The sequence below is a fragment of the Salvia hispanica genome, chromosome 3 (assembly GCF_023119035.1).
Source record: "Salvia hispanica cultivar TCC Black 2014 chromosome 3, UniMelb_Shisp_WGS_1.0, whole genome shotgun sequence".
NCBI classification, from domain to species: domain Eukaryota; kingdom Viridiplantae; phylum Streptophyta; class Magnoliopsida; order Lamiales; family Lamiaceae; genus Salvia; species Salvia hispanica.
Window position 1 is genome coordinate 51,935,692 of NC_062967.1, and position 16,524 is coordinate 51,952,215.

General features: G+C 32.3%; 2 protein-coding genes and 1 long non-coding RNA gene across 3 annotated transcripts; all 3 read right to left on the reverse strand.

Moving 5' to 3' along the window:
• Nucleotides 1-1,763: 1,763 nt before the first annotated feature.
• Nucleotides 1,764-3,852, reverse strand: LOC125212207 (protein SHI RELATED SEQUENCE 1-like). The gene is made up of 2 exons (XM_048112303.1): nt 2,712-3,852; nt 1,764-2,494 (listed from the first exon to the last, which is right to left on the reverse strand). Exons 1-2 carry the CDS (start codon nt 3,349-3,351, stop codon nt 2,139-2,141), a joined length of 996 nt encoding a protein of 331 aa, XP_047968260.1. The 5' UTR covers nt 3,352-3,852; the 3' UTR covers nt 1,764-2,138.
• Nucleotides 3,853-12,887: 9,035 nt separating this feature from the next.
• LOC125215588 lies at nt 12,888-13,382 on the reverse strand. The gene is made up of 2 exons (XR_007175289.1): nt 13,277-13,382; nt 12,888-13,183 (listed from the first exon to the last, which is right to left on the reverse strand). It is a non-coding gene; the product is annotated as an uncharacterized LOC125215588 (long non-coding RNA).
• Nucleotides 13,383-13,472: 90 nt separating this feature from the next.
• LOC125210459 lies at nt 13,473-14,700 on the reverse strand. Its single transcript, XM_048110013.1, has 3 exons — nt 14,532-14,700; nt 14,150-14,420; nt 13,473-13,572 (listed from the first exon to the last, which is right to left on the reverse strand). The coding sequence occupies exons 1-3, from the start codon at nt 14,611-14,613 to the stop codon at nt 13,473-13,475; spliced, it is 453 nt and encodes a 150-aa protein (XP_047965970.1). The 5' UTR covers nt 14,614-14,700.
• Nucleotides 14,701-16,524: the final 1,824 nt, after the last annotated feature.

The window sequence follows — 16,524 nt, forward strand, 5'->3', positions numbered from 1 at the left end:
TTAACACAATTTATAGGTTATAATAGGCGATCTTTTGTATGGATTGCACATTATTTTTTAAAACCATGTTCCTATATAAAATTAAACCCTAGATATTAAATGAAATGGTGGGGGGGACAGACATGTATCAGTAGCATCCTCAGACCTGAAAACGTCCAAGTATTATTTTGAATTAATCTTTATTTTAAACAAGAAATTAATATCTTTATTTTTTTAATGTTTATTTATTTTTTGTTTTCTAAGTATATCCGGATTCGTCTTTTAACTTTTCTAGAAACCAATAATGCACTGAGTTCACTCACACACAAACAAGGAACAAAGATTAAAAAAATAGAGAAAGAGGTTCATCATGTTCAAGTCGTCATCAATGTCATATGCTAGCTAGTGACAATATATATACATAAATTTACAGCATTAGAAATTAATTTATTGATATAGGTTGTTAATGATCCATCTAATCACATTGTCATCCCTCAAATCAAGACAAATCATCTTGATTGAAAGGTCTGTTATATGTCAATGGCTTGATTTTTATTTATTTATTTTGAGTGTCTAACTTCAGTTCGTGCGCAGGATATTATGCTAATGCAATTATTAATATGTTAGTACAATCATAGTAGTAATTGATTGTGCCATCAATAACAAAATCTATTTATAAGTAATTAATTAATACTACTATATAAAATGTTGTAGAAACTTAATTAGCAAGAAATGATCGATGAGTATTTATGGTTGGTGGAGTGACAAATCTCTCACTAATCTTTTTAATTGAAATACTTCAGCTTGCTGTCACTCATATATAGGAGTATTTTAAATCAATCTCACCTATCTTCATTTTTTTTAAATTATTAACTCTAACTTCTCTTAGCATATGCTTTGAAATTATAAGTATATTTAATACAGATGTGTATGCTCTTTAAAAATAAAAAATAAAAGTATGGAATTTTACTTTCATGAATGAAAATGTATATAGAATCAATTATAAAATTGACTTTCATGTTCAAAACCAAAAAAATTGTATCAAGAAAACTTAAGTAATCCAAAATGAAGAATGTTAGTAGTACTTTTTATTGTCTTTCCTCTATTCAATGAAATCTAACATATCAAAGGGAAATAAAACCTAGCTAGAAATTTATGGTTTGCCTGTAAAAAATCGTGTAAATTTGTATGCATTGTGAATTAATTATTGATACTACTATTTAAGTAATGCACGCGAACAAATAAATAATCTTATAAAATGGGTGTTTGTTAAATACTCCATATAATAAGTAAACTAGCCAACAATAAAAGAATAAGATCACAGTAGATCTGCTTCATTTTACCTAGCTGCAGAGAACAATTCTACATATATATCCCACGCGCAAAATAAAGAAAATGCTGAGTACTAAAAATGAACATTTTCAAGAAATATTCTTTCATATATAGGAAAGAAATAAATGTATAACCGTACCAATTAATTACTACTACTTCTTCATAATTGAAAACAATATATGCATTTCTGAATCAAGAAAAATGCCCAAATGCTTCTGTTTCACTAAGCTGCCATTTTTACATTAGTATCTCGATTTGTATTTTCCCTATTAGGCAAATTAATTAATTCCCATAAATTAAAAAATGCAACTGCAACTGCAACTGCAATTTCAATTGCAATGAAGCAGCTCCCTAAAAATGTGCATACTCATTAGAAACACTGTGGGTAATTGATGGAACACAATTGACATAAATAAATATAGAGAAAAAGATATTGGTGAATGTGTAGAAAATTAATCAAAAAACTAGAAATATTAACATTTTATTCAACCAAAGTAGATAGGAGTATTTCATTGAGACAAACAATTCAATCATCAAAGATTGGTATATAAATTAAAAAAAGAGAAGCATAGGAATTACAAACTAAAAAATCCAGACATAAATCCCCTGAATTTCCAATCCAATATTAATAATGGGATTTTTACAACAAAGAGTCAAAGACCACCACAAATAATCCTACTATGTTTTCTTACAAAAACCTCAAATTAAGCTCTAATTAATCTTGTGTGTTTCACCTTCTGGATAATATATGATTAAGTTTGAGTTAAGGGGAAAATGTGGAAATTATGAATTTGTAATTTTTTTTTATTTTTGATGTAAGTAATTGATCAAGATCTTGGTGGTGGGAAGAATTGCGTACCGGCCATGAAGCTATTAAGGGGGGCTGGGTATAAAGAGGGGTCCAAATAAGGGGAAGGCGACGCTGCTGCTGCGGCGGTGTCGGCGGTGGAGGCGATTAAATTGAGCTGCTGGACGCTTCCGCCGCCGGAGGAGGTCTCTCCGGCGGCCATGTACTGCGTTTCCGTGCCTTGATCGTAGAGGATTCCCTTGAAGACGTGGCCGGAGATGTTGACGGCGGTTTGGTACGCGTATTGATCCTCCGCGTCGTCGATTGCTGACACCCTCACGCACCGGAAGACGGCCTCCGCGCTCACTTCCGACGGAAAATTCCCCAACTCTAACCCTAATTAATCAATATGCAATATTAGGGAATATGACAAACACTGGCGAGAATACTCACAAACAGTGGTTTGTTGAAAAGAGAAAAGAGAAACAATCATAGTAAGTAAAGTAAAGTAACATTGTAGTTGGCTACTACATAACAGTTTCTGAAAAAAAAAAAAAAAAAAAAAAAAAAAAAGTTTTTTCTTTTTTCTATGTGTATATATTAGCAGCATTACCAGTAGCGGAAGTAGGTATTCTGGTGCAGACGAGGGAGTTGGAGCTGCTCGGATTATTATTATTGTTATTATTATTATTTTCCCTTTGTCTTTTTGAGGAGTGATCCCTCTCCTTCCCTTCCTCCTGGCGCTGCTGGAGCGCCGCGAGCTGCTGCTGCTTCTCGCGGCGCTTGGCAGCGGGGACCCACGTGCTCTTGACGTGGGTCTGGCACTGGAAGCCCCGGCTCTTGCAGCACGTTCTGCACCGCATATGCGAGCAGTCCTTCTTGGCCTGGTTGCCGCAGTCTTGGCAGCTGATGCCGCCGCCCGATCCTGCGCCTCCGCCCCCGCCGCTTCGCATCATGAGGAACCCGGGGCGGGCGGACTCCTCGGTGATGCTGAAGCCGCCGCGGCTGGGCCCGACGGCGAGCCCGCCCGCGGAGGCGTAGAGGTCCTGCAGCTGCGGCTGATGCTGCTGGTGCGGCTGCCAGAGCTCGAAGCCGCGGTAGGGCGGGATCTCGTCGTTGCGGTAGAGGAACCAGCTCTCCGGGTTGATGTCCGGGTTGTTGTTGGTGTGGCTGCTCTGGCCGTCTTGGTCTCGGCCGGCGGAGGAGGCGCCTCCGCCGCCGCCGCCGCCGCCTAGTGAGAAGAAGCCGGCCATGTTGTCATGGTGAAAATGACTGGTGGGAGCGGCCGTTTTTGGGATTCTTGGATTGTGGGTTTTGAGGGCAGACAATTTCTGAGGTGGGAAAGTTGTAATAACAAAGATAGCCCAAACAACGGGAATGAATTAGGGTGTGATTTGCTTTTTATTTTTGGAGAGAGAGAGAAAGAGTGGCAGCTTTATTTTGAGGTGAGGTGAGGTGAGGAGAGAGAGAGATTGAGTGGGTGGGGGCGATGACTTTTTTAAGAGAGAGAGAGAGAGAGAAAAGGAGGGGGGAATTGGCTGTCTTTCAAGGCTGAGGTTGTGTTGTTCGCATTAAAGACGCAGAATTACAGGTCTGCCACGCCGCCATGGCCTCTCCCTAAAAGCTGCTTAATTCTTCACTTTCTCTTTCCTCTTTCTCTCTCTAATCTAATCAAGATGATTCTGATTATTGCTTACTTATATGTGTAATTGAGTAGTAATTCTAATTCTACACACAACAACTTCCATCATCTTCTTCAAATTTTCTCCTTTTTTTGATCAAATATTTCACTCATCATGCTGATGATCAACCTAGAAAAAGGAAGTACGGAGAGTCATGATCTAAAGGTGGAAAGCCATTTGCATGAGGATCAAGCGGCTGCTATGCTGCCACGTGTGTGCCGGCCAACTTTTGCTCCTTTCCACCGGAAAATACGCTGCTTTATGTCTTATAATTCTCGACATTTTTAATAATAATTAAATAATGTGAATAAACCCTTAATATGTGTTGATTATAATTTAAAGAAAAGTGTCTAAAATATTCTTCTATTAGTATTGATGTGGAAAATTCTTTTTTTGCATTTTATAATTTCATATATATGTGTATGAACTTAAGTAAAACAGATGGGGGTTTTAGTTTCATCATCAGAATTTAAATTGTTTTACTTTACTTTTTACTTTTTCTTCAATGTCTGCAATAATAGTAGTACTAGTATAATTAGATAATCTACGATTCTACATGATTAAACGAAAGCTGTCTTTGTGTATATACACCACCAGTTATTACCGACGGAATCATCAACAAAATTATGCGGAAAATTTTGGGGCCCCCTTTATCGACGAAACATTGTCATCGAATTTTTTTAAAAAAATACATACCCCGGAAACTTCGGGGGGGCATCCGGGGGAATTATTGATACAGATGATCATGCATCATATAAATATCAATAGTCCAAATTAATTTTTACTACACGCTATGGGATGAAATTTTGTAAATATAAAATGGAAACCCTTTTTAACCATAATTTGAAAATAAAATACAAATCAATTGTAATTAACACTATTATGCCGGGTCGAATGGCTAGTCTATATTTTTTAGTATATCCCATTGCCTTCCCCTATTGAATTTACCAAATAATAATATATAATTTTGAATTTGTTACTATTATTAATAACTTTGATTGAATTTTTTCTAAAAAATAATTTACAAAATTAAGATCCCCATTTAAAAAATTAAACCTACAAATCAATTATAAACCAAAGAAATGCTAGAAATTTTCAAAAATACTTTCGGAAATTTTCGTGGTAAACTGAAACTTCGATGTTTTCTTTCATTTAAGTTATTACTATTACTCGTATTAATTAAAACCAAACAATTATTCCGATCAATTGACAATAAGTTTAAAGCCGGCCTCTTTAATTTATAATCAAAACATAAAATGCAACATTACATAATCAGCTAAAAAAACCCAAAAAGCGAATGAAAATTCAAAGCCCAACAACATAATTTGCGGTAATTGATCAGATTAAAAAGATTAATTACCCACCTCTCAATTATTCAAAATAATAATTTTTTTTACTCATTATTCGAAGGAGGAAAGTGACCCCCCAAAGTGGTTAAAACTGTGTCAATTATTCATAATTAGGGTTTCTTTTGGTGATTTTGAGGGGACCATTGAAAGCAAGGCATCTAATTAAGTTTTAATTAATTAAGGGTTTGATTATTGGGTTGGTTGACTATAGGAACCAAATGTAGGGGCGTAATGGTAATTTCACTAGGCAAAGTGTACGTATTTAAGACTATTAACAAAGACTAATTTATTACTGTATACGGATTCCCGCCGGCCTGCGTATGTCCCCTATTGATAGGGATATTTATCTGTAAACAGCAAAATTATTTAAACTTTTTAAATTATTACCATTACTTAACCAAATTTTAATCGAGGTATAATGGTATTTTTAAAATTAATACTAATAGTTTACAAATTCATTACGCATTTTTTCAGGGTTTTGGGGAAATTAATTTAAAACTAATTAAATTCAATTTTCATCGTTCCTAGGTGAAATCTCTTTACTTTATTAATAATTTGTTTTAGCTTTCAGGGTTTGTTATATTCACTAATAATTCATCTTTTGGCTTATTTGAGCTAAGTTTCAATTGTTTTAAAAAATGCATTAGAAGAAATTAAAGCAAAAAAAGCATACGAAGAATTAATTAAACTTAAAAAAATGTACTACAAAATAAGAGGAGAAAATAAAATGCAAACTATCATAATGGTTTACGAGAGAATCCAAATACATAAGGGGCATGTTTAATTTGTTTGTAATATTTTAAATCATACAGCAAAAGTAATTCCTAATAGTGGTTTACGAAAAATAATATGCATACCATTATAATATGTAATACTACTTGCTTTTAAAATTTTGGTGTTTTTTTCTGTTTTAAATCGAACAGTGAAAGTAATAAGAATCCGAAAAACAAAGAAAATAGTGTTTAATCTTTTTAGTTAATTTTTCTTCAGATTTAATATTCTTATATATTTAAGTATTTACTATAATTTTTATTATCATATACTCCTTAAAGTGTAAAAATCGATATTATTATTATTATTATTATTATACACCGACAAGTGTAATAATGAATACTATTAGTACTAAATTAATTAATATTACTCCTTTTCAGTCTCCGTTTGATTCAAATCTTTGGAACATCATGTTATTGTAGTTTTTTCATATCGACCAAGATTTGATATAAAACATAAAGATTCACATATTTCTATCAAATTTGTGGAGAGAGAAACTCAACCGAGAAATGATGCAAGTCTTCGGGTCCTTGAAGAGATACGGATATGTTCCAATGTATCGCACCTGTAAGTAACACAAACTTGAAATTCGTAAATGAAAAGTAAATTCTCCAATGCTTATGTCCCTCCTTGCAAAAGATGCATAGATCATCCTTGATTCCGATGCGCCACATCCTGATCAATCTATCATCCTTGTTTTCCTTGCAAGACTAACTAGATATGTATTTATACTCGGGTGGCACGAAATTTCTCTAAGCGAAACGCATTGGGTTACTCCTGAGTCATAATCCTCCAAGTTCAGAGTAACCTTCAAAACAATGTTAGAAATAGAGAAATTCAATTTCTCAATCTAGAAAATGTAAAGGTTTCCAAAGAGTTAACCATCCCAGGTAGATAGCCAGTGTTATCTCCAATTTTCCCCTTCCCATGCTCCCATCTTTAATAAACTTGTCAATTTGAAAGAGGTAGTACTTCTTTCCCCATCCACTAGTTAAGCCAGAATTACATTTTGGTCTCATTCTCTACTTTTATCTGAGTGCCTTTTTGTCGCCTTTGAATTTCTCTTTCAAAAAAATTAAACGTTGAAAAACACAAATTTCACATGTATTTAAAGGATAGATTTGGCTTATTTTGATTGACTACTCGTGTAATTTCCGTCATGTTACTCGCACTTTTGTTTTTATGTAGTAATTTGAGATTGATTTTTAGTGTAATTAAATTAGTACTATTTTAATTGTAATGAGAGATCAGTTGATAAGGAAACATTTAATTAATTACTTCCTCCATTCCATGTTAATAGAGGCGTTTCATTTCTGCACTCATTTTGAAAACATAAGGAGTAATAAATAGTTAAAGCGAGAAAATGTAAAGTAAGAGAAAGAATAATGTAGAGAAGATTAAGACGGAGCGGAAGGAGTATAATATACTAGTAATAACCATAATTTTTTACTTTTAGTATAAATAGTGTAAGTAGTTTGGGACGAGTCGAAATAGACTAGTGCGAGTAATATGAGACTGGGGAAGTATGATTTTGTCTATATTCTTATCAGTTGGTTGTGTACTAAAACGGGCTTAAAAAGGGCAAGAATAGATGATACTAAGTCTGGAGTCAAATTGCCAGTTTCGCAAAGACATCGACCGGGGCAGAGAATTTCCAACGGTCTGCGGGAACGAGTCAGAGAGTCTTGAACATGCCCAGTGACCCCCTGAGTTGGGTCCTTATAATATGGTTCAGTAAAAATGATAACCTTTTTTGTGTGTAAAAAAACTATTGATTGAATCATGCCATTTGTAATGAAACAAAAGGAATATTATAAAAATAAAGTTCAAATAGTTTTTTTACACACTCATTCGCAACCAAATTTAATTACGTTCACTCATTTTTGAAAAATAAAGTTCACAAAACTAGTAGAAATTATTATGAGGAGTCACTAAATAAGCGTGAAATGTTTAATTTCTGAGTGCTCCATAACTGGAAACGCGAGAATCACTTGGAATTTCGATAGGCACAAAATGCTACAAAACTAGGAATAGGAATAGGAATAGCTACTGAAATTCATGATGCATGAGATCACAACAATATTGGGTATTTAAGAAGTTCCAATAGGGAGTAGTATTATATTCTTTGTCAATATCTCCTTCTAAAAAAAGTGCATTATATTGGATCCTCATTTTGTCCCACTATTAAAATTTTTATTTTAATAGGAGTATATATAATACAATAATGAATATTTTAATATATTTTCAAAAAATATAATAAAGAATACTATAAATTTGGAACGGGGGATCACAAATGTGCACGTAACCATTTAAAATGAATTTAATTACAAATTGGAGAGAGATACTAGTATATTCAAGAACGTACTACCGCTTCTATTATGTGATTGAGAGTTAACATTTCAATTAGTTCTATATATATTTAATCCCAACTAAATAAACATATAAGTAGATTAACTCTTTTATATAATGAGTGAACTTTTGGATAACCACGTGCACCCGACTTTATTTATTTATTAAATGATAAATGAATATAAATCTAAAATCTGCATCACGGTGCACTCTAATTCAAAACTTTTCACATACCATTAGACATGTACATTATCACTAGGCTATTATCACTAGGCTAACACAAGCAAACAATTTTTGTTTGATAACTCATTATAAAGTTGAAGAGCTGAACCATGTATAATTTCCAGATTAATACAACCACTACAACAAAAAAAATTGGAATTTCCACATTAATACAACCACTACAACAAAAAAAATTGGAATTTCAGATTAATACAACCACTACAACAAAAAAAATTGGACAAGGCCACTTTCTAGTGCAATTAAGGACTTTAATTTGTGTGTCTAATTATACCATCAACGCTTCCTAAAGTGTCCTTAATGTTAGTATCTCAACTAAAATTACGGAACACAAATAAAAGCATTATAAACAAGCAAAAGATTAAAATAATTTGTCTTCAACTTAACGACGCTTTCTTGTGCATCCTAAATTATGATTATTTTTTAAAATTTCAAAATGCTAATAATTGCATCTCAATTTTTGTGTCCCTAAAAAATATTATGTTGTTTTTAGTGAACGGTTAAGAACCATAATAGTTAATCTTTTTTTAAACCACATGCATGTTTAGATTCAAGTCCAAATTCACTTTGTTTTGGCTGAAGTTAAAAACAAGATATATATATATATATATACATGTGCACACACACACAATAATTATGCTGATAAAATAAAAGATTTGAATTATTGAGATTCACTGCTTAAGAAAAAACTAATCAATTTCCTTGACATTATTCACATATTATAGAATCTAGAAGATGTAGAACATATAGAGTAGACCATACAATTAATCCCACTTGGTCCATGAATTATGTCAAAAATCAATATTTCCTAACCCTATATTGTACAAATTTTTGTTGATTATGTTACATAGCTTAATTAAAGCTATTGATTTCTTTGTCACAATATGACTAACACTATGCTCTGATTACATACCACCTACCCAGCCTATAATCACTACTGGTGTAGAAGTTATATGTATTTAAACCACTCATGAATTATATAAATTGAAGTTTGAAAAATTCATTCAAAATCTTTGCTAACCCGAACTGCCTAATTAAGCTCAAATATTGCGATTTTTTCCATTATTGAACTACTTGTTTCTGTTTATAATATATTTTATAGTTAATAATTGCTGAAATGCAGTTTCTTACTTGTATAGTTTGATTGAATGTTAATTGAATATATTGAATGACTATATGTGTAGGTTTTTAACCTTATTTCAACTAAACTGGAGCAGCGTATAGGAGCTCTTAAATTTACCTTTACTTTGTACTGTGCATTAGGATTTGAACTAAATCATATAGTAATAAGTCTGATTTCAACACCTCCATGCCTAAGTTAAATTATTTAGCAATCATATATATATTTGGATCTTATAGTTCTATTAGGGTTTCACTTACCTATAATATAAGAATTAAATTTATTATTCTTTAGATTTTCTCCTTTTTATAGGTATTGCTGTTTGAGTTATGATCCAATATTGTCTCCCTAGCTCGCTCGCTTAGATTGGGGTGCAATTTTTTGAACTAGGGTTCTTTTGTTTTGGAATGAACCTTTCGATTTACTGTTGATTAAGTAATTAACCATAATTAGTTAATCAGCTTCTAATTGTAAAATATTAATATTATTATTAGTTATATCTGAGGTAACTATTCATCGAATTTAAACTGGTCATCAACAATCACTCCTAAATTTAAATTTAAATATTATTATTAGTTACATCGGAGGTAACTATTCATCCAATTTAAACTGGTATCAACAATCACTCCTAAATTCAAATTTAACAGTGATTGTTGGTGGCCAGTTCAAATTTCTTAACTGTGAAGGGAGGATATTAATTTGTTTTCACAGTATTCCAAATTGAGTATAAAACTTTTAGCAATCGAACTAATCTTGCTTTCTAATACTATCTATTAAGATTAAACTATTTGTACTTTGTTCAAATTTTAAAAACGTACTTACTTTGTAAATATAATACTCCATGAAATTGAAATTTGAAGCACAATATGACTGTACGTAGTAGAATTACTGGTAATAAATTTGTAATACAATTTAAATTTTAAACCATATAAGGAGGTCACTTAATTAGAAATTTAGAATAAAAATTATTAATTAATAAGTTAATTAAAAAGGTTGGTCATGCATGACATTGCATGTAACATTTTAGTCAGAGTAAATCAGGCACAAAGTTGGATTGCATTAATGATACTAATAATATAGAGTCTACACTAATATTTAGAGTGGGAACAAAATCAACTGCTGAAATTAAACTGATGTCAAATAAAATACACTATTCAACTGCGATAATTAGATACAATGAATAATTGCATGAGTCACTTGTTCATCATTAATTCCATTGTTTAATTACTTTAGCGTTATCGTCTAAATTAATTAAACTATACGATGCTCCCAAATTTATTGTGTGTATATTTATTTATAAACACCCAATAGTTAAACAGCTAGCAACTATAATTATCATCTTTTATTTGATCCTAATTAATCTCTAGTTAGTTGCAAATTCATTCGGAGAAAATTGATTTAGCAACAGTAATAGCCCAACTTTTATCGTTAAATCAATCGCAATTTTATTTAATAATAATAATAATAATAGGGATCTTGGTCTCTAAAACCATGAACTTTGAGCAAATTTTGATATTTTCCACGAACTTTAAAACTGGGCTAAAAAATCACAAACTTTACATTTTGTTTGTTATTTTCATGGCATGTCAATCACCATATCTAACCAACTTCGGTGGATTTTATCCTATTTGACACTACTAACTCAACGTGATTTTCTACGTAGCATTTTATCCTACTTATCATGAACTAAAAAGTAGTCTAAAATATCATAAACATTTCACGTTGCTCACGATAATAAGATTTTTGCCAAAGTTCTCTTATTTGGGCTGCTATAGGAAAAAAACAAACAAAAGGTAAAGTTTGTGATTTTTAGGCCATTTAAAGTTTATGGAAAATACCAAAATTTGACCAAAGTTCATGATTTTAGGGACCAATATTTCATAATAATATCAGTGACAATATGTAAAAATAGACCTATAAAATGATGTTGTTTTGCTGAGCTGCTTGTTTTTTTACACTCATTTTTTAAAAATCATAATAAATAAAAACAAATGATTAGCTATAAGGGAACGAGGAGCGTATATAGTATCTCAATTTTCTATATGGGTTGATTTTTTATTAAAAATCGACTAGCAACTAGAGTTTCCAACCTACAACATTTAAGAGATTTGAATAATGTATTAATTGAAATTCGGGCTAAAAAATGTGTTTTCCAAAAAATTACAATAAGATAGTAAATTAAGTTCAAGTACTAGTAGCATATTTTTCATTTCAAAATATGATATATATCCATGTAGTAGGTACTTAGGTGATAGCTCTGGAATAAAAGTGGAGTTTCTTTAAGAAATAAATAAAATTAGTATGTCTCTACGGCTTTATTCCCACAATGTTAGCTGTAGCATTAGTTTAGTCTTTTGAATTAGCAATACTGATTAAATGAAAATTTTAACATTTAAGTACAGTCAGCAACCTAACTAAAAGACTATTTATCCAAAAAATGGGTACGATAATTAATTAGTGGTACCTAAATTACACGAGGCCAGACTATCTACAAACATCCTGTTAATTGTATTAATACGTAGTATATCTTTCAGAATACATAGGTAGGTTTCCCCTTATTTTTAATAATTTCAGCCTTTAATTTGCCAAATGTAAACAGATTAATTTGATGGCTGAATTTTAGTATAATTCGTAAATTGGATGACGCACAAACTATATACAGATTTTTGTTAGATCTATCTGACTTCTTTAAGAAAAATGTAAATCATTATAAGTATTATTATTATTATTATTATTATTATTGTTATTATTATTATTATTTAATTCAAATGAAACAATCAAAATGATCACGACATTGTAAATACGTTGTGAAATAGAGTGCGGTCCATATGTATAGACTTCTCGTTTTGGCAATAAAATTACCTCTCGGCTAATTTATAGGCCTTCTGTTGGGCCAGGCCCGCAAAAAGTAAGTGACCTCTCGGCTAATTTATGGGCCCTTCTGTTGGGCCAGGCCCGCAAAAAGTAAGTGTTTAGGAGCTATTGGGAAATCCATAAAGCCCAAAATTTCCCGAAAATTAAACATATTGAAGCCCAATAATATCAAAATCCGTGCTCGAGAAATTCTTAGTTTTATTGAAGAAATCATGACGAGATCAAACTCGAGGAGGTGCCAGTGCCATCATGCTCAACTTGATCAAGGCCGGGAGACGAGACGTCCCTGAGTAGAGTTCCAACATACGGAGACGAGATTTTCAAGAAAAACATGTCGATAAACAAGCAGGCCTTCTTCGTAGATGCATAGCGAAAAAGGACAACTCAATTCACCTATCCAGGAAGGAGAAAATCCGGTTTTGTTTTCAACACGAATCCACGGTTACTAAACAGAGAAGGAATTAAGACGCCGATACCAACAAGTCAGCTAAAGATGCGGTGAAAGCTTTGACAAAAACACAAATAAATCCTTATAATAGAGTCATGAATGTGATGATAGAGATGATGATGATGGCCAAATTGACCTGAATGGCTGCGGACCATGTCAACAGTAGCTGTAGACGTCTCTTACTACACGAATTGCATCAAGCTTTACTGAGAAGGCTCTGCAGTTTACCACTTTTAACAGCAGCTTGCAGATCTGACATCCAAAGAAATAAGACAGCAGATACTGTGTTATGTTGCTGAAGGACGAAGTAAATGTTGCTATCGAGAGAGAGAGGCCAAGGCCTACCATCAGAACCGCCAATATGCTTCCCATTTACAAACACTTGTGGGACAGTTCGTCGCCCAACCAATTCCAGGAGAACGTCCTGAATCTTATATCCGTCATCTGCAAGTAATCAACCATGCACCGAACATACATCAATCACCGACATAGTAGATTTTGCAACAGAAAATAAGACAAATACATCAAGGACAAACAAGTACTAATAGATTAACAAAAGAATGATTACCCCAAGATCAAGCTCCACGACATAGGGCTGCTCCTCGAGTTCACTAAATACGCGCTTGGCTCGCAAGGAATATCTGATCCGAGAAGATAGCAAACACATGAGCTTAAAAGCTGCTAAAATCAGAGATACTACAATTTTGAACTGAAAAGGTTGAACAATGCATAATGAGGAATGTATTTTGTTTGATTACAATTTCCCAACATCTTAACCAAACCCTCCGAAATTCTTGCACGGAGCCTATATATTCGAACTCTCTCTCAAACCTTAATTTTGAACTAAAGACAGGCGACATTGATTTTGCCGATAAGGTTCTTAAAACACAGCAACACGCCCTAAATTCAGCATAACAATATTCAAATCTAACAATGGAAAAGATAAGTTCTTTGCATAGTTCTTCAACAACTAACTTCATATCTACACATTTCACTCCCCCACACAAATTTATTCGAGCTCGTTATTTCGAATCGAATGTTGACTCCATAGAACATTATACACACAACACTACAAACTCCTTGACATAAAAGTCCCAATTATTTCCATAATTTCAAGATCATACATCAATGAAAACTAAAATTGAAAAAACAAACACAGTAAAAAACTCATATTACCAATCTAACATAGATAAATACCTCAACTTGGTAAGAACTTACGGGCAATATGATTTGGAGAAAATGGCAATTTTATTAGAATAAATAACATTTTCGACAAAAGCCGACGGCGAATTGGAAGCTAGGGTTTTATGGGGCGCATTGCCGATCACCAAAATACAAGCCACCGCGGCAATCAGAGCTGATCGCCGCTGCAAACCAGCTCCAAACATCATCAACTCGCCCGCAACGGCGTCGTTTCCACACCTTCGCAGCTGGGATTCGCAGATACAGCTCAATTGCAGATTAAACCTTCTCGGAATCAAATTCACACCTTCGCAAAGCCACACAGTTTGGTTACGGAAAGATCACCGAAATTGGGGTGGAATAGAAAAGGGAAATTCAAGAATTTGAGTAATTCTAGCGAAGATTCTGAGAAATTCACCTCTGTAGAAATTGGAGCGTGTAGGGAGCCGCGTTGAAGAAGGTAAGTGGACCAGCTGAAGGGGCTTTGACGAAGCGTTCATTACCTTGCAAATATTTGCGATTTTCTTGGAAATTTTCGAAGCTTCAATTGTAGGACAAGATTGCGATTTGGGGATTCCCTTTCCACGAAATCTTGACTAGGGTTTGTCCCTTTCAGGGATAGATAAGTAATTTAGCCATCCTTGTTTAAGAATGAAAATTTAGTTTAAAATTTGATTTCAATAAATCCTACTATTATTATTCTTATCTATAATCATACACATCTATGATCTATCTAATATCTACTCTATAATAAAATATTATTGTAAGAAGGTATGACTCGTATGAGCCGAAACGTTCTAAAACTGATCTTCTATGAACTAAATCAATCTAAAAATAACTTAATCGATATCTAAAATTGTAAGGGTGCATTACACGTCATACACCACCTTGTATCATAATATCGCCTTTATAGTAGCCGTTAAATTGATATGACGGGTGGCCAGGTTTCTGCGAGTTAGCCCTAAATCAGTGTAAACAATTATTGAATTGATTCACACTAAATAATAAGGACTCGCTTAATAAAAAAATGGGATACTGAGAAGATATATAAAATAAGATAAAAAATATGGGACTTTATGTTAAGATATGCAAGATTTTTTTTTCGTTGTGTTTGATTTAAAAGAAATAATCTAAATTTGTATAGTTTATGATATAACATAGCTTAACTTGATAAATTGGTGGGTTACATAAACATGGTTAAAGTTATAATTTTAGTAAAATTGGGTTGGACTTTGTCTTATATTGGGCTTTGAGTTAAGTTTAATTATGATATCAAACAATTAGAAATGTCCATACATAATTTAAAACCATAGATTTTAGAAAACGTGTGGTCTACAATTTGCACGTATAATTTTTGTTTTTATTAATTAAATCGAAAAAGATAAAAAAAACTCCAAATTAGGTTTCGGATGAAAATGTCAATATAGTGTTCAAGATATCAACACAATGCTTTGAGAATGTCAACACAATGCTTTAAGAATGTTAACTCATTGCTCATATTGACATTCTATATGTACTCTATTATATTGACATATTTTATATAGATGTGCGATATTTTCATTGATTTAAAAAATTGAAAATTTACATTTTTTTAAATTTTGACATTGGAATATATGCATGTAGGATATCGTTGGAATCCTTATAAAATTATATATGTTATATGAATTTAAAGTTTTGGAATTTCTTTTAAAAGTTAGTTATAACTAACTTGACATTAATACCCTATTGATATTTATTAGAATTAATCCTATAGCCTTATTGACGTTTTGTTGATCGTATTGATATTTCAGGGTTGATGGTCTAGGCCTTTAATACCCGGGAGTGTTATATTGCTAACTCAATGCTTAATTGCTAACTCAATAATAGCCATTAGATATTCAAATTAAAGCCAGACATCAACCCGAAATATCAATACGATCAACAAAACGCAATAAGGCTATAGATTAATTCTAATAAATATCAATAGGGTATTAATTTCAAGTTAGTTATAACTAACTTTTAAAAGAAATCCCAAAACTTTAAATTTATACAACATATATCAAATTAAAGATAATTTTATAAGGATTCCAACGATATACTACATGCATATGTTCCGATGTCAAAATTTGAATTTTTTTTGAATTTTGAATTTTCTATTTTTACGTACTGATTTATGTAATACACCTTACATAATATGTCAATATTATGCTTGTAAAATGTCAATATGAAATTGTGTTGCTTATTATGTCTTCGTGTTGATGTATTTCATACTGTATTGACATTATATTTCTAAACCCTAAATTTGATACTTCTATTATCTTTTTAATATTAAAAAATGAAAAACAAAATTACACATGACAAATTGTAGACCACAAGATTTTTAAAATCTTATTCTTAAATTAGTTGTAGTTAGCAATTAAATATTGAGTTAG